We start from the raw sequence: 23,764 nt of genomic DNA on the forward strand, positions 1-23,764 counted from the left end.
AATAAATTTGATCTATGACACACTGTAAATACAAAATTAATAAAACAAGGGGGTTAGATGAAAAACAATATCAAAAATACAACCATAATCTTGGACAAAATGACGCCACATAAAATAACGTACTCAGGTAAATAAAAATAATTTTGTTGTAAGGTATATCTGGAGTACGGAAATATTTTTTACAAAATAAATAATTTTGTTGTTCATAGTACGAGAACAGAAGTGAAAATTTATAGTCATACTAAACACTTATCAAAGGTGGTAAATATTAAAAATAGTGAAACGAGATATAACACTAAATAAGTAAACATTAAATATAAAAAAAAAACATTACAAATTTATCAACTAACACGAAAGTACGATTTGAGAGTACTCGCAGTTACTGAAAGCTAGTTAAAAGCCAAAAACAATTAATAATAAAAAACATGCATCAGAGACTAAAATCAACTAAAACACATCCCAGGGATTTAGTGTTTTAACGTCATGGACAGTCAAAGAATACATGACTTGTGCAATGCCAAAATAAAAGTATAGACAGGCAGTAGGATAGTTAGGAGTTAACTATATAATAAATTATATAGATAGAGTAATCTCTATATAGAAAATGAAAGTGGATGTGTATTTATACATCCCAAAAAACCGTTCGAAAAGATTACAAATTTAGTTGTGTATTAATTTGATGATGACAAAATCGATATTTGTGCCAATGTAAACTATATTCAAAGATCTAATTACAACATTGGTAAGATAACCTTCACTAACAAGTTTGTTTAAAGGTTCGATGAGTTTACACGGATCACATAGTGATTTCCGCGCATTTAGTACAATATTACCGTAAAATTTAGGATGTGAAAAAGTTTTCTACAGGTACAGCCAAATTTACTAATCAAATCTTTGTATCTATGAAAGAATTTACTGTCACTGTAAATTATCATGGAAAATTCGTAGCCATCATTTCCTTGACATAAATCCACAGCAGGATTCTTAAAGTTATAGGTAGTAAATTCAAGAGGCAGGCAAATTCTCCTCAGGCTTTTCACTCAGCAGTGCAAAATAAAGACATCAAAAATCTTATTTCACATTTTAAACAGCTCTTATATTAATGAGCTGGCTGTGAAACTTAATGAAATTGTATTATCATCTTCTGAAAAAATTTTGAGGCGTCCTATTTCATCAAAAAAATCATCAAGAAAAAAATTTACAAGTAAAAGGTTTTTTAATATAGATCTCAGAAAAATGAGAACAAATGTTGTATCCTATGCAGATTTATATTATAAATGTCCGAATGATCCTTATATTCATGGTAGATTTTATAAATTGTTGAAACAATATAACAAAACCAGAAAATATAAAGAATAACAGAAAATTTAGAGAAGACATTTTAAATCAGTTAATTAATTTAGATTGCAATAATCCACAGGTCTACTGGAATCTAGTTAATAAACTCAAGGAATCAGATTTATGTGACCCCTCAGAAAATATTTCTGCTGATACTGTTAGATCATTTTAAGTCACTTAATTCTTTAGATAATAGATTTAAAAAGCGTAATGAATATATAGAAAAATAATTTGTAGAAAGTATTGAGAAACACTCCACTTCATCTGAACTTGATTTTGCAGCAAATAATATTGAAATACTTAAAGCTATATCACAGCTGAAAAAACAATAAAACTTGTAGTTCGGATTTTATAACAAATGAAATGCTAAAGGCAAGTGCTGATAGTTCAGTTCCATGCAATGAAAAAAATATTTAATTTATGTCTTAGCACAGCAGAATATCCTGAATGCTGGGCTGAAGGCTGCACTTTACCCCCCTTTTAAGTCAGGGAACCCAACTGATCCCTCAAATTACAGAAGCATCTCAATAACATGTGCAATTGGTAAGCTTTTTAATACAATCTTAAATGAAAGACTTGACAAAAATTTATTTCAAAATAGTCTAATTACTGAGTTCCAAATTGGCCTTGTTAAAAGTCAAGAACAACTGATCATATGTCTTTGCTTAAGAATCTGATTGATTCATTTTTTCTTCAGGTAGAAAATTGTATGCCTGCTTCATAGATTTTTAAAAGGCGTTTGATTCAGTGATACATAGTGGTATTAAATATAAACTATTACAGATGAGATTAGGAGGGAAATTTTACAACATTATAAAGAATATGTACAATGTTAGTTCAACTTGTTAAAAAGCTGTGAAAATTTTAACTGACTCATTTGGAGTTAAATTAGGGATACGACAAGGTGATAACCTAAGCCCTAATCTTTTCAAAATTTTTATAAACGACTTGCCATCATGTCTTGATAATGAGGCTGGTGATATGACCCTGGGTGATACTAATATTAACTGTTTAATGTATGCACATGATATTGTTTTGCCCTTTGCCACTTCAGATGGTCTTCAATCTAAATTAAAAATGTTTTGTTCTGATTGGTGCTTAAACATAAATACCAATAAAACAAACAAAAATAGTATTTAATAAGCAGGGTAGACTTAGTTGAACTGGGATGTGTACAGGACTATAAGTTTTTAGGTCTTATATTTTCTGCTTCATGGGTCTTCTCTCATGAAAGACAGGAATTGTAGAAGAAGAGTCTAAAAGGCTATTATAAACTATGCAAAGATGTTATTCGTTCACATCCAAAGTTACTACCAGTCTACATCTATTTTATCATATGATCAAATCTATTTCTTTATATACCTCTGAAATTTGGGATACGTTTAACCCAAAGAGTACTAAATTTAGAAATGGTATACACCTAGATAAAATTTATTTAGATCTTGAACCAGACAAATTACACATAAAAATAAAAACAATTATTTTGGGTGTTAATAGAAAGAGCAGCAATTTTGCTGTACTATCTGAATTGGGTATATTTCCTATTGATACAAATATTGTGAAAAACTTATTCAATTATGATTTTAGAATTGAAAAATGCCTGAGGACTCTTTATTGTGTAAAGCCTTACAGACCTCAAAAGATTTAGATAGTAATAATCAGAATAGTTGGTATAGCAGTGTCAGACATCTATGTAAAATTATTGATCGCCTTGTAACTTTATTAATTTTAGTAAACACAAATTTAGAAAATGTTAACTTATAAGTTGTTTAAAAGTATCTTATGTTAAATCTTTATTAAAGATTATTATAGAATGCTTATAGCCAAGGAAAATTAAGAACATATTGTCAATTTAAAACATCATTTTATAAAGAAAATTATTTAAATATCTTGAATAACTTTGATCTGAGAAAAGCTATTACAAAATTCAGGATTTCATCTCATCGACTCAAAATTGAAACTGGGAGATACTCCAAATTAGAAGTTCATCAGAGAATTTGGACTAAATGCGATTTAAATAAAGTGGAAGATGAATATAAAAATACGAAGATGTGGTATAATTGCCAATGAGACAACTCTCCACAAGAGACCAAATGACAGAGAAGTTTACAGCTATAGGTCACCGTACGGTCTTCAACAAAGAGCAAAACCCATACCGCATAGTCAGCTAAAATAGGCCCCGAAATGACAAATGTAAAACAATTCAAACGAGAAAACTAACGGCCTGATTTATGTACAAAATAATGAACGAAAAACAAATATGATATACAGCAACAAACGACAACCACTGAATTGCAGGTTCCTGATTTGGGACAGGCACATACAGAATGTGGCGGGGTTAAACTAGTTTGAAGGCGCCAACCCTCCACCTTACCTGGGAAAGTGGTGTAACAGTACAGCATAAGAACAAACTATAAAAAACGGTTGAAAAGAGCGAACTTCATTTTCTTATATATAGAATGTCCTGCAAACTCTAAGGATAGAGATTTGTTATTTGATCTGATGTTTAAAGAATGAAAAAAAATTCACTCCTTATATATGGTTAATAAATTTATCTGGTTACTAAACTGTGAGTCTATTAATATTTTGAAACAACTTGGCTATTTCTTTTCAAACACCTGCCTTCAGTAAAAATTTATTTATGTAACACTTTGACACTGTTAGCAACATTTACAATGTCTAACTTTAGTATACTGTTTTGCTGTTTTTCTTTATTGTATTTGTAATTGTAACTTTATTGTCATATATGTATATGCACTTTGCCCCTTGAGAGTTCCTCTTATGGAAATAAAAGATATTGTCTTCTACTCTATTCATACATAAAGTGTTTTAACCAAGCTCACAACTGTACAATTTCGTAATGTGCTTTGAACATGTGTTTTTATGGCGAAAATTGTATCCTTTCAATAGTAACCTCATAGTGTGAAATACAGTAAACATTGTTTATATCTGTTTAAAAACAGACTATCAGCAAACTTAAGACAATTTAAATAATTAGTTAAGACGCGATCGTTTAATATCACCAGCTTTTTCCTTCTCGGTGATATAAATTGAAAGAAACTAAACAAGGGAACAAAAATTCAAAGATATGAGTGTACGCTTGTGAATTAAAAGTTTTAAAAAACAAAAATATATAACGTAAGAGAACAAAATCAAAAACGAAAGAGAGAAATATTTTTCAAATCCTTTATAGAAGAAAAAAAACAAAAAATGGGGTTTGCCTTAACTTTAGAAATTAACAATTACATACGAAATTTGTCAATCCCAAAGCGAAAGTACTGTACCCAACCGTTTATTCATGTCAATCCTTGAATGACCCAAGATTCCATGTGCATTCGATACTCTATAATTAGATGAGGAGCAGCTTGATAACTGAAATCTCTCTTTCATTCTATGCACGTGCCTATCGAATAGAGATATATCAAAGTTTGCACTGACACAAATGTAAAGATATCTGTAGCGAACATTATCTGTGTGTGTGTTAAACATGTTAAAACTATTAAAGCAATTGTCTGTTTAGATCATTGATAAAGACCGCGAAAATAATAAATATGTTTCATTGGCGACTTGTTGCAAACATCTCCTAGTTGGAGAATCAAGTTCTTATAAACAGACTACTTATTTATAATAATGGACATATCTAATGACAAGAAGTTGGTTAAAAAAACAAATTTTATTCAATATATATATATATATTTATTGTTTCCTTTTTTAATATTGGTGTTGTTTTGTACACTTTTTAGGCGTTTATATATATTTATATATGTACATATGTTTATGATTATACAAATATTTTTGGCCCTTGGGAATCATCTCAGCTATGTATAAATTTTGACCGGTCCCTGCCTTAAAAAAATTATGAGCATTCATTTGAAGCAAACTTCAAAGGCAATGACACACCCGTCAATTCGAAGGAGCACAGCATGGTTCCGAGGGAGCACAGCATGGCTCCCAATTGCTTTAGACAGCGCAGCATGGCTGCTGAACGAGTTGAACTGACGGTGGTGATGGGTGAGACAACTGAATTCTTGAGGGAATAAAAGAAATCTGGTTTGTAGATCCAGACAGTAAAACTTCATTAATGTCCAGTATCTAGAATAATTCCCTGATCATTGATATATTAAAGGCGTGAGGCTGGGGATGGTGGCGGTTAAACAAACAAAATTGCTTCACAAAATAAAATAGCGTCCTTCTTTGCAAACAGAATTAGCAAAACTGAGTTCTTGCCACGTGTACCTCTTCTAAATAAGGAACAATCAATAAGAGTCGCACATGCAGACACAAGTTTCCTTACACGAATAAACCACGCCTAAATTATATGTAAGTTTACATTTATTCATGTCAATCATCCCGAAATTCTAGAGGTGAAAGACCTTTAATGACCCAAGATTCCATGTGCATTTGATATTCTATAATTAGATGAAGAGCATCTTAATAACTGGAATCTCTCTTTCATACTCTTCGCGTGCCTATCGAATAGTGATACATCAAAGTTTCCACTGACACAAATGTATAGAAATCTGTAGCGAACATTATCTGTGTGTGTGTGTGTGTGTTAAGATTGTAAAAGCAATTATCTATTTAGATCATTGATACAGACCGCGAAAGTAATAAATATGTCTCATTGGCGAATTGTTGCAAACATCTCCTAGTTGGAAAATCAAGTACTTATAAACAGACTTCTTATTTATAATAATGGACAATATCTGCTGACAAGAAGTTTGTTAAAAAAACAATTTTATTCAATATATATATTTACATATGTTTTTGATTATATAATTAGTTTTGGCCCTTGAGAATCAAAATAACTATCCGATTTCCATCGACCAAGTACTTTGATCATATGATCTTCTATGCGTGCTTTTCCTGCACTAGTTACGGCACCCGATCTGAAAGAATGACCATTATACAAGTTTGGGTCATAACCGCAAAGTTCTAAAATATTCTTCAATTTAACTAGAAAAAATTGTCTAGTTAAAGCTATTATACAATCAATATACTTATTATTCACGCCCCTTCTCAGTCTGAGGCAAATTTTCTATAAAATTGGAAAATTAATTGACACCTTAGTTCTAGTTTGTTAACCTTGTATGCGTTTAACAGATTTTTACATCAGAGTGAGTCTTGGTATGAATTCACCTAGAGGCGTTTCTAGGGGATTATGATATCCTGACTTCAAATAAGCATGTCTAATACCACATAAATAAAGTTTTATAGTAGTGTGTTTGAGTGTTAAAACTTTATAAAAAGTGTGCTACAAAATAAACGAGTACGTCTGCTGATATAAGAGGAAGATCATGTGAATTATATGTAATGCCATTCAGCAACAAAAATCTAACAAAGTGAGAATAACCTATATCATACAAAGATCTTGTTGTATAAGCAACATCATGTGTACATAATTGTTTGACTGTTTCATTCAACACCACATCACCTCGTACACACTCGGACAGTTGTGTGGAAGCTTCTCTGCATGTGGAGCTAGGCTGTGGAATTTTTCCATCTGCAAACGAGATAAAGCATCACTAATGTTATCTTTACGACCCTCAATATGTTTTGCAGTAACTTTGAAGTTGTTTACACAGGCGCACTACGTTAACTGTAGCATAAGCTTCATTATTTCAATAGATTTTGATCTTCCTTTTTTTACAATTGCTACAATAGCTCCATTGTCACAAAGAAAGAGGATTTTCTTGCATTTCCATTCTTTATCCCATAAAAGAGCAGCTACTACTGTCGAATATAGTTCTAAAAATGGCATTGATAACGATTTATCGTTTAAAGAAGTTAATTCTTTTGGCCACGTCGAGCAAAACCATTTTGCATGATAATAACCTCCGTACCAATTGTGAAAGAAGCGTCGTTGTATAGTTGCATATCGAAGTTAGAAGTGTAATTACAGTCGCAAAACATGTTTATTCCGTTCCAATGATGTAGAAATCGGAGCCAAAATTCGAAGTCAACTCAACATTCTTTACGCAAATTTACATAGAAATGCAGTTCTTTAACCTTAGTGGATAATTTTATTAGATAGGAAACAAAGGATCTACCTGGCACAATCACACGTGATGCAAAGTTCAAATGGCGTTATAGTTGAAGTAATTCTCTTTTCGCACATTTTTGCTTTTGAAGTATGGAATTTGTAAATTTGCAAAATCTTTCTACGTTGTTCGCAGGTAATCTAGCCTCTAATTTATCTGTATCTAACACAATACCAATATTCAATGTACGTTAGTGGGCCCATGGTTTTGTTTGACGCAAGTGGAACACTTAATGGATTGAATAGCATGGTCATTAACGCCATTGTTCTTTTAACATTGGTCAATAGTAAGGAAGTCATCCAGTAAATGCAGAATATGTTTTACTTTGTAATTATGTTCTGCTTTGAAACAAATCACTGTGGAGATATTGTCAAATATTTTGGGCTACTACGGCATCTGAATGACAATCGCACATAAAAATAATAATAAGATTCCCATTTAAAAAAAGTAATGGCCATTGACTCGGTGACACTGGACATATTTTAAATACATTTTGAATGTCGAACTTACAGAGTTTTGTCCCTTTTTTGTATTTGGTAATGATACGAATTGCGTCATCTATCTTGACATACGACATAGAGCGTAAATCTTTGTCTATAAGGTCATTTAATACGAACGTTTTATCGTTGTGCGGTGCATACACAAAAAATAAGACTCTTTTTGTAAGAATATTGACCCTTAGCAACTCCTTACGGACTTACTCGATAATCATCAAAAGGTAAATGATCGAACGAACCATATACGAAACCGTTCGACTGTTAAATAGTTAAATAGTTCTTTATTAATAAAATCTGAAACCGTATCTTTCTGTGACCTAGCTCTTAAATTATTTCTACATTCCATTGTTTTAGTGTCGTCATATTTAACCATAGAAGCAAAATTAAAGCCATATTGTAACCCATTACATAAATAATCAACGAAATGTTTGTCGGGATGACTCATTAGTTCATGTTTTAGCTATTTGACATTGACCGGGGTAGTAGCGTGCATATCAAATTTAGTTAGTCACAGATGTCTTTGAAGCTGTCTGATTGGATGAAAATGTTGCTAATGGCCGTTTCCCACAAACAGACTGTGAATGTCTTGGCGAACAGCATTTGATGCAAACATGTGAGAAAGAACATGTGCGCTTGGTACACCCTCTATTGCTATTAAAATTGTTACAAATCTCTTTACCGTCTTGAAAATATTTTGGTCGGCGTCCTTATATATCGCTACGATCATCATTTCTTAAACTATTAACTTCTTGATGATTTGTTTTGTTTCTCAGCTGCAGTGAACAATATTCGGTAGTGTGTGGCATAATTTTCACGCTTTGATTTGAATCCCTGCCGCTGCGAAGGTGAATAAGCCACGATCACGTTTACTCCAATCTACTTTAACTTGATGTTTTCTTAGTAATGTTGACGCTTTGGCGGAAAACATTTTATGATAATCATAATATTTAGAGCCGTAAAAATTGCTTATGTCAATCATATCTTCTTCATATGCATCTAGTGCGGCGCGTCTTTCAAAATAGGCTTTTGCCATAATTCTTTTGTATTTGCCGAAAGCTTTGATAAATTCCTGAATGGTCAGTGTAAGATTTAATCTATGTTGGGTTTCCCTGGGAAATTAACCTCAATGCTGTCAGCAATTACGGTATGCGATTTTGGATATTCATAATTTGGTATAAGGAAAGCAGCAATATTTACATCCTTACCGTCAATTATCTGTCGCTGCAGAGATGAAGACACAATATCAATGTTGTTGAAATCGTATGATCTGGCTCCCTTGTTTATTTGTAAGGGCAAATTATTCTCCTGAATTCCGGAATGAGGAATGGTAGCGTTTACAACGGTATTAGACTGGGTGTACCAATTTTAAAGTGTAAATCCGTCTTTGTTTGTGTTTTGCTACTTCTCTCCAGGATTCCTCAAAAGAAGTTGGGTAACAGTACTTTGTAAAGCAATGAAGCATTGGGACATAGAGACGAGCGCGTTGCACATGTTATTTATCTGAATAACCTCCGGTTCTTGGTTGATAACTGGGCGTTGCTCCGTGGGTGGGGGATTGTTGGATTTCGATATCTGGATCTACTCTTGTTTGATTTTCAATAATTGTAAGAGAATAGGTTTACCAAGATCAGCAGGAACCTCTATATCAATTTTTTTAATTCCTGGATTAGATTTGTTTGATTTACTCCACGCGGATAGGTCCTCATTAGCGTCTACAGACGGATGTTCGTAAGGAACTTTACTTTTTGTTTGTCTCTTCGACTTTCTGTTAGCCATAATGTCAATAAAAGGGAATTGATTATCAAGTTAAAAAAGAAGTCCACTCAAGTGTGAAATATGAATACAAATATCCAAGTTTACTTAAATACAAGGAAGGAAACTACGTCGTAGCTAACACAATTTATGTTCGTGTTGCTATTTACAGTCTTGATGACGGACTAATATATAAAATCTCTCATTCGTAGAATAAATCAAACAGAAGTACACAGTACTGATATATTGTTACACAATTAAACAAAAAACTTGCTTCACAAAATTAAATAGTGTATTTCTTTGCAAAAAGATTGAGAATTAGCAAAACTGAGTTCTTGCCAAGTGTACCTCTTCTAAATAAGTAACAACCAATAAGAGTGGCACATGCAGACACGAGCTTCTTTACACGAATAAAGCACGCCTAAATTATATATAAGCTTACATTAGTAGTAAAATTGAAGATACGATTTCCTTGTGCACAACGCATGTTTCTTTCAACACGTATGCTCGCGACCTTATGCCTGAAAATTGAAATAATTATAAAACATTTGAGAACATAAAAATAAAAAGGACACAAAGAAACAACCAAAACATTTGATGGTCTACTTTGCCGCAGTGAGGTGCAGTGAGATGCAGTGAGATGCACAAAAAGTTTTCGCGCAGGTACATCATTTTAAGAACGAAAAATTAACAAGCAAAATGGATCGCTTAAATCATGAATTTACAACAGCATTGCTATTGGGCAAATACTACTCTAGAACTGGTAGTCTGCAATCACGGTTAAAATCAACACATGATACGAATTTTTTTTAGTTAACTAATGGTCAGATGGATTTTCAATGAGTCGAGAAGAAAAGAAAACTAAATCTTCTTGTGATTAGGATAAACTAGTTCATATATTACGGTTACCATACCGTATAAAAGTTATTTTGACATCGATTTATTATACATTTTGACAAGACGTGTATCTGAAGTTGTTGGCGGCTTGTCAGATAAAAAATTTAACAATAATATTTTACATGTTAGAAATGCGGTAAATCGGTTTATTTTATGAGTGTGATCATTTTATGCTTGGCCGATTGAAAGGTTTTGAAAAAAATCACAAAAGTTGGGACTATTATACTAATTAGTATAATAGTCCCAAACCAAAGATACAAAGTTAAAATATTGGGTTGTTAAATAAATTTGAGTTGACGTGAAACAATTAAAAAGACAGATATAGCCCTTATTCATGTTTAAAAGAGAGGCGAAAGCATGGTGTGAATACATTGTTGATGTTGTTTGTTTTTGCTTGCTTCACTCTTTTTTTATTCTTGTTTTGTAAAATACCGAATAATGAAGTTATAGATTATGGCAAAAGTAGTTTACCGATATTCAAACATCATAGATCAATTATAAGACATATAAACAAGATTATGTGTCAACAGGACACCATGACCCGCTCGGACTATTAATTTTCCATATTTAGTGAACCATGAAATCGGGATAAATTACATTTCAATATTTAGTGAAAGAAAGTCGAAAGATACCAAAGGGACATTCAAACTCATAAGTCGAAAATAAACTGACAACGCCATGGCTAAAAAAGAAAAAGACCAACAGACAAACACAAAACACAACATAAAGACCGAGCAACACGAACCCCACCAAAACCTGGGGGTGATCTCAGGTGCTCCGGAAGGGTAAGCAGATCCTGCTCCACATGTGGCACCCGTCATGTTGCTCATGTTAGTACAAACCCGGTAATAAGTCTAAATCGGTAAGTCACATTCGGGGAAAAGGGGACGGGACTGTAGTTACGACATTAGGAACATATCCGCTATCATCTGTGAAACGGATATTCCATAACGGTCAACCAAATTCGTGATGGTCCATGAAATTTACGAAGGGATGATTTCAACTTCACCACTTGGAACTCTTGGTTTAATAGCTTCCTTGTGAACCATGAAATCGGGATAAATTACATTTCCATATTTAGTCAACTATGAAATGGGGATAAATTATATTTCCTTATTTTGTGAACCTTGAAACTGTGATAAAATAAGTCTTATAAAAACCGTATTTTGGCATAAAGTTGAATTTGTTTAATCAAAATTCAAATGTGTATTAAATTTCAATCTCATGTGACCACAACATCAATGTAAAATACTTTTACCAAAAATTGTACATGCTGAGAATATAGTTGTTTCACACTATAACATTTTCTTGTTCAATTAACCAAGAAACCATGGACAAAATCGTTATTTGGCATATAATGATTATAGTTCACATCATGATAAAAATGCATAATTAAGTTGCAATTTGGTTGCGGCAGGCATTGTATTTATCATGAAAAGGGTTAACTGTGTAATCAATTTATTAAATAAAATAAAAAATACAATGTAACATACCACATTACAATCTTGTATATCCTATTTTGGAATGAAACTTAAAAACACAAACCAACACGACACCAACCACGACGACAATAACGAAGATGATTATGATCAAGGCCCATGTGGGTAAACCTCCATCTACAGAATCCGTCGGAACAATACCAATGCATCTTTTAAGTTCATGGCTGCAGATGAGATATTTTGACTTGCCGCAGTTTGGACATTTTGGCGATTCTTCATATTCATACAAGATTCCGACATAGTTACTCCGATAGCCATCTTTGTTCTCCATCCAAGGAAAACAATCCATGATGCGGTTGGCAGTGTGGAAGGCTGTCAGGTTGTATTTGTCAGTTTCGGAAGTTTTCCCTAAAGGTGGATAAAATTCCGGGTTCTCTCCAAGTCTTTCTTGCTTTTGTCTAAATTTTTCCCATACGTAGTCTATGAAAGCATGGTGTAAAATAAATGCCGGGTCTCTGGCTGAACTGTTTAAAATGTCCATCGTCCCTCCGATCCATTCGTGAGGAAGGTTATGTTGGCCTTCTATTGTTAATTTTTGCTCCGCTTTCCCTAAATGATCTATAACATCTGCAACATAACGTACTTTGATGTCATTTTCAATTATATTAATGATATCAGGGGATGGCAGTTTGGTATGGTTAATTCGACTTACTTGACGTTGTAATGGACAATTGTTTATATCTCGCCAGTGTTTAAATGGACCAGAATTAACAATTCCATCGCCGTTTCCTAGAAATTGATCGGTAAAAATAACAGTGTGCCTTGGGTCAGTAATATTTTGATTATCGAGTACAGAATCCCAATAAGGTAATGTTACAGAGTTATCTTGTTGTCGAATTGCGGTCTCAAATCTGTAAAACATATGTGTGAAATATTAATATGCTGTAAAACGCTTAGAATCATTTTATATTATATAATGCGCTGTTATAAATACTGTGTAATGAATAAAATAGATAAGAAACAAGTAAGAAAAAAATGTTGAAGAAGCATTTCGTGTAAGAAATTAAAAACTTGTATGAGATAATTTTTTTATTCTGAAGCACGTTGTTTATAACATTCCATTGCTTTTCACAAAAAATTATTTAGAGTTAATCCATACAAAATTTAACTCGATGGAATACCTGCCAATCAATTTTGGATATGGAATCGTCATTTTGTTTATTTCGGTTTGAATTCTGTATTTTCGGTACATTTCACATATGTCTTATTTGTCAGTATAGTCGAGTTACTCGTGATTCGTCTACAGGGTTTTTGTTTTATGTTGTTCGTTGTCATGTGTGTTTACTGTTTGGTCTTACATGATCTTGCCTTATATTACAGTTATTTTATTTTTTTATTTTCTATATGTATGTAAAAGTTAAGATAAAAAATAAGCTTCTTCATTTATATGATTTTAAGTTTAAAGCAACTATATGCACAGGACTTTTTTGTTTTGATTTAGAAGAAAAACCGACATGGTTAGAAAATACAAATAATAACACCATTACAAACACAATTCCATTTTAATATTCTTGTCATGGTTAGAAAATACATAAAATAACACCATTACAAACTCAATCCCAATTTGATATTCTTGTACGTGTCTATAAATCAAACAAATCTATTTTATTTTCAGAAATTCACTTGTGATAATATAAACGTCACAAAAAATACGTCACTTTTTGTGACGTTGATCCATTCATGTGACGCGCAGTTTATATTTCGTTAGTGGTGTCCTGGAGTGCTGTCGTAAATTCATGGGAGGTGTCCGTTGTTATTCTGCGGTTTACATGTTGTAATGTACTATTATATTATTTATTTATGTATTTCTCTGTGCTGAGTGTTCTTTCGTTTGTTTGTACTGTATTCCTGTCACGTAGTGTTGTCATTTCAGCGGTATTTTTAACATTGCCATATAAGCGGGAGGTTTGACTAGCCATAAAACCAGGTTCAACCCACCATTTTTTCTTAAAATGTTCTGTACCAGGGCAGGAATATGGCAGTTGCTATCTACAGCCCGTTTCTATGTATGTTGGCGTTTGCTTTTGTTGTAGTTCAGTGTTTCTGTTGTTCCGTTGTTTTCCTCTTTTAGTTTATGTGTTTTCCTCGGTTTTAGTTTGTTACCCGGATTTGTTTTTGCTTAATCGAATTATGAACAGTGGTATACAACGGTTGCCTTTTATTTAACTTTGTATCTCCCACATCGAATTTCCATTCAAACCAAACAATTATGCACGAACTATATGAACTGTTATCCAAACGTATTTTAGAAAATTTATAGACCAATGCATTCTATTTTCAATCGTCAGTTAAACATTTATTTTAGAAACTTTCAAGTTTTCCCGGTTTTTGATGAGGTACGTGTTGCTCAGTCTTTGGTTTTCTGTGTAATATTTTGTAGACTTTTTCGTCTTCTCGTCGTTTTTCGTTTATTTCCATGGACAAACGATGTTGGTACGAATTCGATTTTGCTATAGATTATCATTAACAACAATGCTTCGAATGGTCAGTTCGATAAAAAAAATGGTGATCATTGGTTAAATTAAATATGCTTGAAAATAAAGAAAAATTAAAAACTGTTAAAATACAAAAAAAAATATAACTTGATTACCCCATTTACACGCATAAACGTCATGTACAACGTTTCATTTTCGTGTGCTAAAGGCCGGTTTTTTATGTCTTTATAACGTATTTTTTTCTCCAGTCATCGTAAAATTTGGTAAGCATATTGCTTTTGTTTTAGTTATTGTCATGTTAACGCCAAATCAACATTACTGAAACCGTTAAACCGAAAATGTCAAGGAATGTGGAAAGTAGGCATATATCATACCACAACTCCTTATTTATATATATATATATATATATCGGGTTTGTGCATTTATATCGTGAAATCGGAAACGCGGAGAGGAATATTATTTATAGTATACTAGTATAATGTACATTTACTTCATTCTTGGTTCATGATATTTTCTTGACGGAAACATGAATATAGTCACTACAGCAATGACTTCAAAAGGTATAGTCATCTTTGTCACAACGGGAAAATAGATAAAAACAAATTTCAATCTAAGTTTCGACTGGCTGTATATCAAATTAACATTGTTTGATTATATAAAATAAAAATTGGTAGTAAAATTGCATAAGTTTATCTTCTTTAAATAACATAGTTTATTACATTTTCCGTTGGGAAACAAGATTTTCCGATCTTATCTGAAGGTATATCCGTTTTGTCACAACGTCCGCAAAACGTAATTGATTTCATGTTCGTGTTCTAAAATTAATATTAAAGTATGATTATGTGTATCTAGTTTTATCAGAATAAAAGTATGAAATATAAGTTATATATAGAACAAGCCACTTATAAAAACAAGGAGTTTTAAGTTACAAATTAGATGTTGATCAAATGAGATTTTAAAAAATAATACCGGGATCATAGTTTTCGAGTATTAATTTTTTTTTACATAAGGAACGACGTTTATCTGCGTATTTCAAATCGTTAAAAGAAAAATTTTAATGTAATCGCTAATTGAAAAAAAGAGGACGACCGAAAAACATGTATAAAAATCGAGACGACCTTTTCTTAAAATTGTATAAAAGTTATAATAGAAATCTTTTAACGGATAACCTACTTTATAAAAATGTTCGTCTTTAATTTTTGAACCTGCATAGACACGACTTTAAATTATTATATTCACGAAAAGACAATATTTCTATATTAAAGTTCACGTGAGAAGAGCCGACCGATGAGCTCGAAAAACTTAGATGTGAAAATAGGTATATTTTGTAAAATTGTAACATGACTATGTGGAACACTCCAAAAAATAGTGACCTGAAATATTTTTAGATTTTGTATGTACATAATTTTTCTCATTCTTTTTTTCATTTATATGAAGCAAAGATTAACATGTTTTAAATTTTAGTTTCACAAGCTTCTAATGCAATTATCTCAATAAGAAATGAACATAAAACATCATGTATTTCAATGTATATTTCTAATGACACAGTTTTACAATTTTTTTTTAATGTACGATTGTCGTTTAGAAAAACTTTTTATCAGTATCGTCACAGCCATTGTTGTACTATTGATTTTCTCGACTTTTTCATAAGGAGAGTGACTTTTCTATTGTTATTGGTCATCGGTTTTGCACTTTCACTAAATCGAAGAAAACGTTTTTGCTTAAATAATTTGACATATTTTACCACAAATAAGATAGCCACAGATATCATTTTAACTGGAAGCAAAGGGGGAGTATATGTAACAGTAAGCATCCTTTCCAAATTTGTGCACACATTCTATATAAATTGCAGATAGATTATTATTATTTTTTTTACATATTATGGTTTACTTACAAAAGAAGGTAGACTCGATGCCACCCGAGGAAATTTGAACCACGATGGGCTGAACATAATGTACGATTACTGTGAACCAATGCCAAGGTGTCATATTTATTTGGTTTAACTGTCTAAAAATATAAATAGAAAATACTAGTAGTAGTTGGAGAACTGCATGACCATGAGCAAATTTTGTATGCTATTTAATTTGACATATATTTGTGTGAACATACGACCTTACAAAATAGCTCGCCTCAAATTTGATCTGACGCACATAAATCGTATGATGCATCAAATCATTTTTTAAATATTTCAATATTTTGTATTTACTTGCGGAAATGGTTTTTTAATAGAGCAAAATATATATGTTTCCTAGATTTCCTCAAACTGTTCATTATAGATCGACATTTTAGATCATATCTTTAATTTTTTATATCTTTGTTGTTCTCTGTTCTACTTAAAATGAGCCGAGAATCTTAGAATAAGTTAAAAAAAAATTGTTTTAAAAAAAATTCACAACTTAATCATTTAATTTCATGTAATAAGTATTTAAATTAACTGTAAAAGTAGACCTACCGTGTCATTTTTCAATTCATTAAGAGCCCTGAAAAAAGTCGAAAGCTCTTTTAGACTCCATGTGCGTATTTCGCGCCGTTTTCGAATCGGTTTTGAACGATCTTGAAGGGCTGCTTTCCAAAGATACTGCAACCAAATTTGTTGTTCTTGTGTTAATGAACAGTAATATTCCTTTGACAAGTCCTGATAACAATCACTAAAATTTATTTCACTCAACATTATACATTGGGATTCAATTCCGTTTATTACTGCTTGATTTAGCACAACAGAAAAAAAGAAAAGAAGATCTCGGATCATTATTAGTTTTAAACGTAAAACTTACTGACGAAAAAAAGCCAATCGGCAATCCTCGGGTGAATCCGCTACTCTCCTTCGAAGGTACGGAATCGGCCGAGTTGTGACGAATGGGAAAAAAGCAAGGCGACCGATTGTATAGTCTAGATAAAATATCACATGATATTGCTCAAACTTTATTTTTAAAGTATTTATTTTATTTGAAAACGTAGCTAAACTATTTATTCCGATATTTCAACTGAAGAAAAACTGATGATATTTATAGAAACAAACAAAATGAATTTGGGAATACAGAAACCATTACGTTACAAACTTGATTTTTTGAGAACCGTATATGAACGGGACAAAACAAAAATAGGCGTATACGAAGAGTTACCACAAGAAACCGCCCTAGACATTGTTGAATTAAATGAGCATTGTGCTATATGAACACAGTATGAGGAAAATAATAATGTTATTTGGCACCATTTTACGAAATTTTTCATACACACGTAACGAGGCCGACATTTTCTTAAAAGCAATCAAGTTTTGATCAGTTACTTTTAGATAACAGTTTTTTCATGTATATATCATATTTCATAAATTTAAACAATTTTCGAAAATTATTACGATAAACAATTAAATCGTCAACAGGATTCCCAAAAATTGCAACATTAAACAATTGCCATTCTTTCTTTTTTTAAATATTAATCCATTTTTTCGAACACTATAACCGTCAGTTGTCAAGAGTCATTTTAAGTCCAAAATTTTAACGGAAATGAAGGTCTTATTCCACCAATACGTATATTCATTTAAAACGATTTAAAGAGATTTCGTTAAAAGATATTTAAACCCTTGCCAATACCAGTCCGTTCATTTTTTTTTTTTTTGTTCAACTAGAAGTCTAGAGAGATATGCCTTGTAGTCGATGTAAGCCGCTGTTTGAAACTTCTGAATGCTGAGTATTGATACAATACATACATGTAGAATTTTTATTAACAAGTGGTCTATTATTTCAAGTATTTTTATACACACATAACTGCAAAAACCTGCCAAAATTATTATCTGTAAACATGCAGTATTCTCAAAAAATGATCTTCTTGTGGTGTGTACATTTCTTAGTTGGTAGATACACATGTTTGTCATTACATCTCGGATATCAATGGACTTAAAATTTCCATTACTAAAAATTTACATCAAATTAGAATTTATAGTCAATATCTATTACAAATAGAGAGATATGTAATGTGGAATCTACGAGTCCACCTGTAGGCGTGTATTAAAACCGTGGTGTATATATCCGTCTTTTTCGTTAATGTCAATTATAAAGGTAACGATATCGAAATTTTGATTTAAACATTTCTTTATGACTGAAAAAAATCACTTTTTGAGATATAAATATAGGGGTATGTAGGGTATACGTAAATGAGACAAAAATCCAACTACAAAAGAAAAAAATGCATCAAGAGGTCATTGTTACCAACCACCGGAGTCTAAATTCAACTGAAATGTGATTATTTCAGAACAAAATGTTCGTGTTTTAATGAATTAGATGGAAGTGATATGTCGAATATTTTTGTAAATAATTGGTTTTTGATTAGCTTTTTCAGAAGACTTTTCTTATTTTAAAGTCATGTTAACGATGAAAGGGCAATATTTTGTTTTATGAAGGTTGGAAATATAAGTATCAGATGGCGGAAAAGGGTTGGTCTGACAATGTAATGACTATATGCCCCATGCACTTATTAGGAAGTGGAGGGGGCATACAAACAGACCTAGTGATTGAACAGAATATAAAAAAAAACATAGTAATGATCAGCTTGAAATGTCTAAATACATTCTGATTATAACAAACTTAAAAAGACTAAATGAGAAACTTCACATCAAACGCAATATAAATTGCCAGAAAAAGATTGAATGAGAAACTTAACAGCTAAATATGCAATTTCTTTCAGTTCATGGAAAGGAAAGAACATTTCTCAATATTCAAAGAAAAACACAGGAGTATCAGCACCTGGTGTCATTCCGAAATAGACAGTATAGAAGCTAAAATCGACGAAAAGCTACAACTCTATCTAGTCACTGTTTATATATAAGCAGCACATAAACAGTAACAAAAAAGGCTGTTAACCTGTGAAATTTCGGACAGCAGCAATTTCAATATTTAAAGTTATCAGATTAACGAAGAAAACAGAAAATACATGAGACTAAACAGAAAACTGCACTTCCATTAGACCAGTACATCCTGCCCTTACTATGAAATCACATTCTCTCACACCTTCTCTCCCTCTCTTCATACCACTCTCATTCATATACCCTCACCCTCTCAATCATTCTCATTTTTCTCTCTCCGTTTCTCATCCTTCAACCCTTTCGTAACAACCTTAGCCAACTACCACCTATATGTATACCCCTTCTGCTTGGTGTTAAGTCCCTATCAGAAAAGTTGGTTAGTAGATGAATACGATTTTAATAAGATATACCAGATATAAGAACCGATATTTTAGAAATATGAAAATATGGAGGAAATTTCGAAAGTAATTGACATAAAATATAAATACATGATACTGAGCCACTTTGGAAAAATGTAGTTTTTATTTTCTACACATAATGGTCATCATAGCATTCGTACAAAAGATTAACAGCCAAACTGTGTACTGTAAATTTGAAAATAGAATGCTATTTTGATTGATAATCATTATGAATGCCAAAAGTGTATATTTAACTCTAATTTTGAAGATTTTTGTGTGTGTTGATGAAAAAATATGTTGCAAAAAATGAAAAAAAAAATAAATAAAAAATTCCAAATGGTATAAAAATCCAAACAGTAAATATATAAAGCAAAAATCCGAATGAAAAAATGCCAAAGTTTAAAAATACCAAATGGTATTAAAAATACCTGTCTGTTTGTACTAACAAGCCGGCATGTGGGTAAGCTGGACTTTAAGGTGTTGGTTCACCAAGACAAATGCCCACAGTAAGACACCTATCTTTTGCGTTTGGAGTACCAGTTTTTGAGTCTCCGATTTGACTTGGGGGCTTAAATTTAACTGAGATAAAACTGAAAAAAAGATTAAAACAGTATCCAGTACAATTAAAAATTTTGTTATAAAAAAGTTAGTCAAGTTTATCTGCTGCATCTTGTGTCGTGTTTAAGATATCTATAAAGTATACATATTGTGTTACAGAGTTTAACCTTGAAGCCATTTTTTTTCTATTTCCTCTGAGTTTGAGCTTATAATATCAATAAAAGCAGATGCGACATGAACAAATAGAACACCTCTGCTTAGTTATTTATCACACACGATCTTTGATATTGAAATCTTATTTCATATGTTACATAAACTATACTAAGTAAATGGTCCATTAACATAAGGTCAAGGTTAGGTAAATTCTGTCAAATGGACATGTATACCTTAAATTGGTCAACTGTCAATATAAAAAAATCGTAAAGGGTTCCGCAGAACCCTGTTTCTCGCCTGCGATTACTGCTGTCAGTGTAAAAGTGTAATGTTGACTTAAAAAGTGAGTCCATTTATCAGTAAAATACAGAATTTTAAGAAAAATTCAGACTTTTTCTTTGGATGCTATTTCTTGGTCTTGAAGATTAGCTTCTGTCCAAGTTTCATAAAAATCCATGAAAGTTAACAAACTTATCATGTCAAACAAATTTAATCCCAGACTGTCAGTAAATGTTAACTGTAAAAATACTGAAAAGAAAATATATTTTCAAAAGTTTGCTTCAGACAATATCTCTTAATCAAAAAAAAGTTTCATAAAATTCCATGAAGGTTTGACAAAGTATTTGATGTGTAACAAACTTTAAACCCAGACTACATCTACTTGTTAAATATTAAACAAGAGTGCACACGCTGAAACGTCTCGCCTGTTTTACTGACCATTGATTTTCTGTTGAAAGTCTTTAAAGATAAAGGTTTTACTACAAGTATCACATAAACTCAACATTTGTAAAGATCCATGACAATGAGGTCAATGTCAGATAAAAACTGTCACACAGACAGGTACACCTTACAATTATTCCATACACCAAATATAGTTGACCCATTGCTTATGGTAATTGAAAAACAGACCAAAACACAAAAACTTAACATTGACCAATGAACCATTAAAATGAGGTCAAGGTCAGATGACACCAGCTAGACAGACATGTACACCTTACAATCATTCCATACACCAAATATAGTTGACCTATAGCTTACAGTATTTGAAAAACAGACCAAAACACCAAAAATTAACAATGACCAATGAACCATGAAAATGAGGTCAAGGTCAGATGAAACCTGCCCGACTGACATGCACCCCTTACAATCATTCCGTACATCACATATAGTTGAGCTGCTGCTTGTAGTATCTGAGAGACGGACCTAATCACGTAACTTTAACCTTGATCACTGATCCATCAATTGAGGTCGAGGTCAGGTCAACCCTGTCTGACGGACATGTAGACGTTGCAAAGGCACCCATATACCAAATATAGTTATCCTATTACTCATAATAAGTGAGAAATTAACATGACAAAAAAACTTTTTTCAAGCAGTCACTGAACCATGAAAATGAGGTCAAGGACAATGGGCATATGACAGACGGAAACTTCGTAACATAAGGTTTCTGCATACAAATAGTTTACGCCGCCGCCACCGCCGGGTAGTAATACATATGTCTCGCCTACTGCGACTTTCGTCGCAGGCGAGACATAAAACTTAGTCAATTTATTAGTAAAATACAGAAAAATGAAAACAATTATTTTCAAAATTTTGCTCTGGATACTGTATTTTAGTCATTAACAAGCTTCTGTCCAAATTTCATAAACTTCAATGAAGGTTTGACAAAGTTATTGATGTCTAAAAAAAACTTTAAACACAGACTGAACCTAAATGTTGACGCTGACGACGAAGAAGACGGAACCTTAGGATCGCTGTGTCTCGCTTTCGAGACATAAATGTCGAAGGCTCGACAAAAATGAATCAAGGTCAAGGACAACATGACTACTTCATATTATTTATAATGAATCTGTATACTGATTACTTATCTCTTGTATCTTCCAAAAAAAAGGTTTATATAAATTTGTTCATCCTACCAACAGTTTAGCATACATATGTCTGGTCTTCAGTGACAGCTAGTAAGACAATACAATCTAGTAAGACAATACAATTAGGGTTAGCATTTGTCAACAACAGACAACTTAAGTGTTTTTTAATCTATCTTATTTTGAAAATTTCCAGAGAATTTCTCTTTGCTATCTCTTTAAAACGCACCTCACATCTTTTAGTCAGCTTTATGTTAAGCCAAAGACATCCAGCTTATTCACCTTAAATGCTGAGATCTGTTTTTCAAAGACATAACAGCAGAGTGTCTCATTATGTGTTGATTGTTGATGCATCATGCAAGATGCAACATTTTCTTAAATGAGAGACCTGCAATTGCCAGCCTACTAATCCTGTTTCCAATAAATGCAGCTAAGTTATTCTCCATTTTTATTAATAAAAGACAAAAACTGAAAAGGCCATATTTTGGAATTTTTAAAGATCACATTTTTCAATCAAATTATATTTAAAGTGTCATAAAAAAGAAATGCATCTCACCTTTAAAGTTGCTTTAATAATTTCTAGGTGGAAAACAATTTTATAAATCGTTTCATAATAAAATTCATCATTCAGTAAATAGTAGTTCAATATCCATAATAACACTCTAGTTACTGCAATACAGATAGAATTCCTCCTGTTCATAAATACACAATAATATACATGTCCTTTTACTTAATTTGTAAGGATTCTACATCCAATTGATTGTTCAGGTTGAACTAATGGAACTGTTATATCAGTCAAATTATATAGATGACTGTTAAATGAGTATCAGTTCCAATAATACAGTTAAAATAATTCAAAGATCTATAGTCTCCATCATGATATCTCCAGGGCTTCACAAGAGCTGCTTCTCTCAACAGATTGTGAAATAAAGACATAAAGTACATGTATATAATGTAAACTGTATGTCAGACATGTTAAATATTCTACAATCAAGCATTCATAATCAAAGTTCAATTAAGAAATTTTCAAACTTCCCCTAGCTATATTTGGAACAGAATCTGAGTTGTACATGATTTCATATCAGTTCATTATTAAAGATTTTAAGAGAGACATTTCATTATTGAAGGTGGTAGGGTGACCCAAAGTTTCTTGAATCTACTCAATTTGGTCTATGGTGGATAGTTATCTCATTGGCAATCATATCACATATTCTTAATTTTATATATATATATATAATGTCTTTCTTGTTTTATTGTGGTGTTGGTAGCTTGGTTAAATAACTGTCTCGTTAAAATTCACCATTTTGTCTTTATTTACATTCATTCATTCTTACTAGGTATTTATCAAATGGAATATGTTAATCTCTGTTAAAACACAAATGTATTATTGTATGATGATAGAACATTATAATAGTCATTTGTGAGAGAATTATTAACTGAATTCATTTAGTGTAGCACATATTATATCAAAGATATCTTAAAATTCATCAATCAATCATTAAAAGAAGGTCATAGCGACAATATTATTAAATG

The 23,764-nt window shown here is 32.0% G+C and overlaps 1 protein-coding gene across 1 annotated transcript; it reads right to left on the minus strand.

Moving 5' to 3' along the window:
• Positions 1-11,966: 11,966 nt before the first annotated feature.
• Positions 11,967-17,294, minus strand: LOC127705759 (tyrosinase-like protein 2). The gene is made up of 3 exons (XM_052210119.1): positions 16,912-17,294; positions 16,354-16,466; positions 11,967-12,875 (listed from the first exon to the last, which is right to left on the minus strand). Exons 1-3 carry the CDS (start codon positions 17,206-17,208, stop codon positions 12,023-12,025), a joined length of 1,263 nt encoding a protein of 420 aa, XP_052066079.1. The 5' UTR covers positions 17,209-17,294; the 3' UTR covers positions 11,967-12,022.
• Positions 17,295-23,764: the final 6,470 nt, after the last annotated feature.

Source organism: Mytilus californianus, unplaced genomic scaffold (genome assembly GCF_021869535.1).
Source record: "Mytilus californianus isolate M0D057914Y unplaced genomic scaffold, xbMytCali1.0.p SCAF_6, whole genome shotgun sequence".
NCBI classification, from domain to species: domain Eukaryota; kingdom Metazoa; phylum Mollusca; class Bivalvia; order Mytilida; family Mytilidae; genus Mytilus; species Mytilus californianus.

Excerpts from the sequence above, each read along its gene's own strand:
- LOC127705759 (XM_052210119.1), bottom strand. The coding sequence starts at position 17,208 with ATGATCCGAGATCTTCTTTTCTTTTTTTCTGTTGTGCTAAATCAAGCA. Across the intron at positions 16,467-16,911 it reads ATGAATTGAAAAATGACACG|ACAGTTAAACCAAATAAATA; the intron begins GTAGGTCTACTT and ends TTATATTTTTAG. Across the intron at positions 12,876-16,353 it reads CATCGAGTCTACCTTCTTTT|ATTTGAGACCGCAATTCGAC; the intron begins GTAAGTAAACCA and ends TATGTTTTACAG.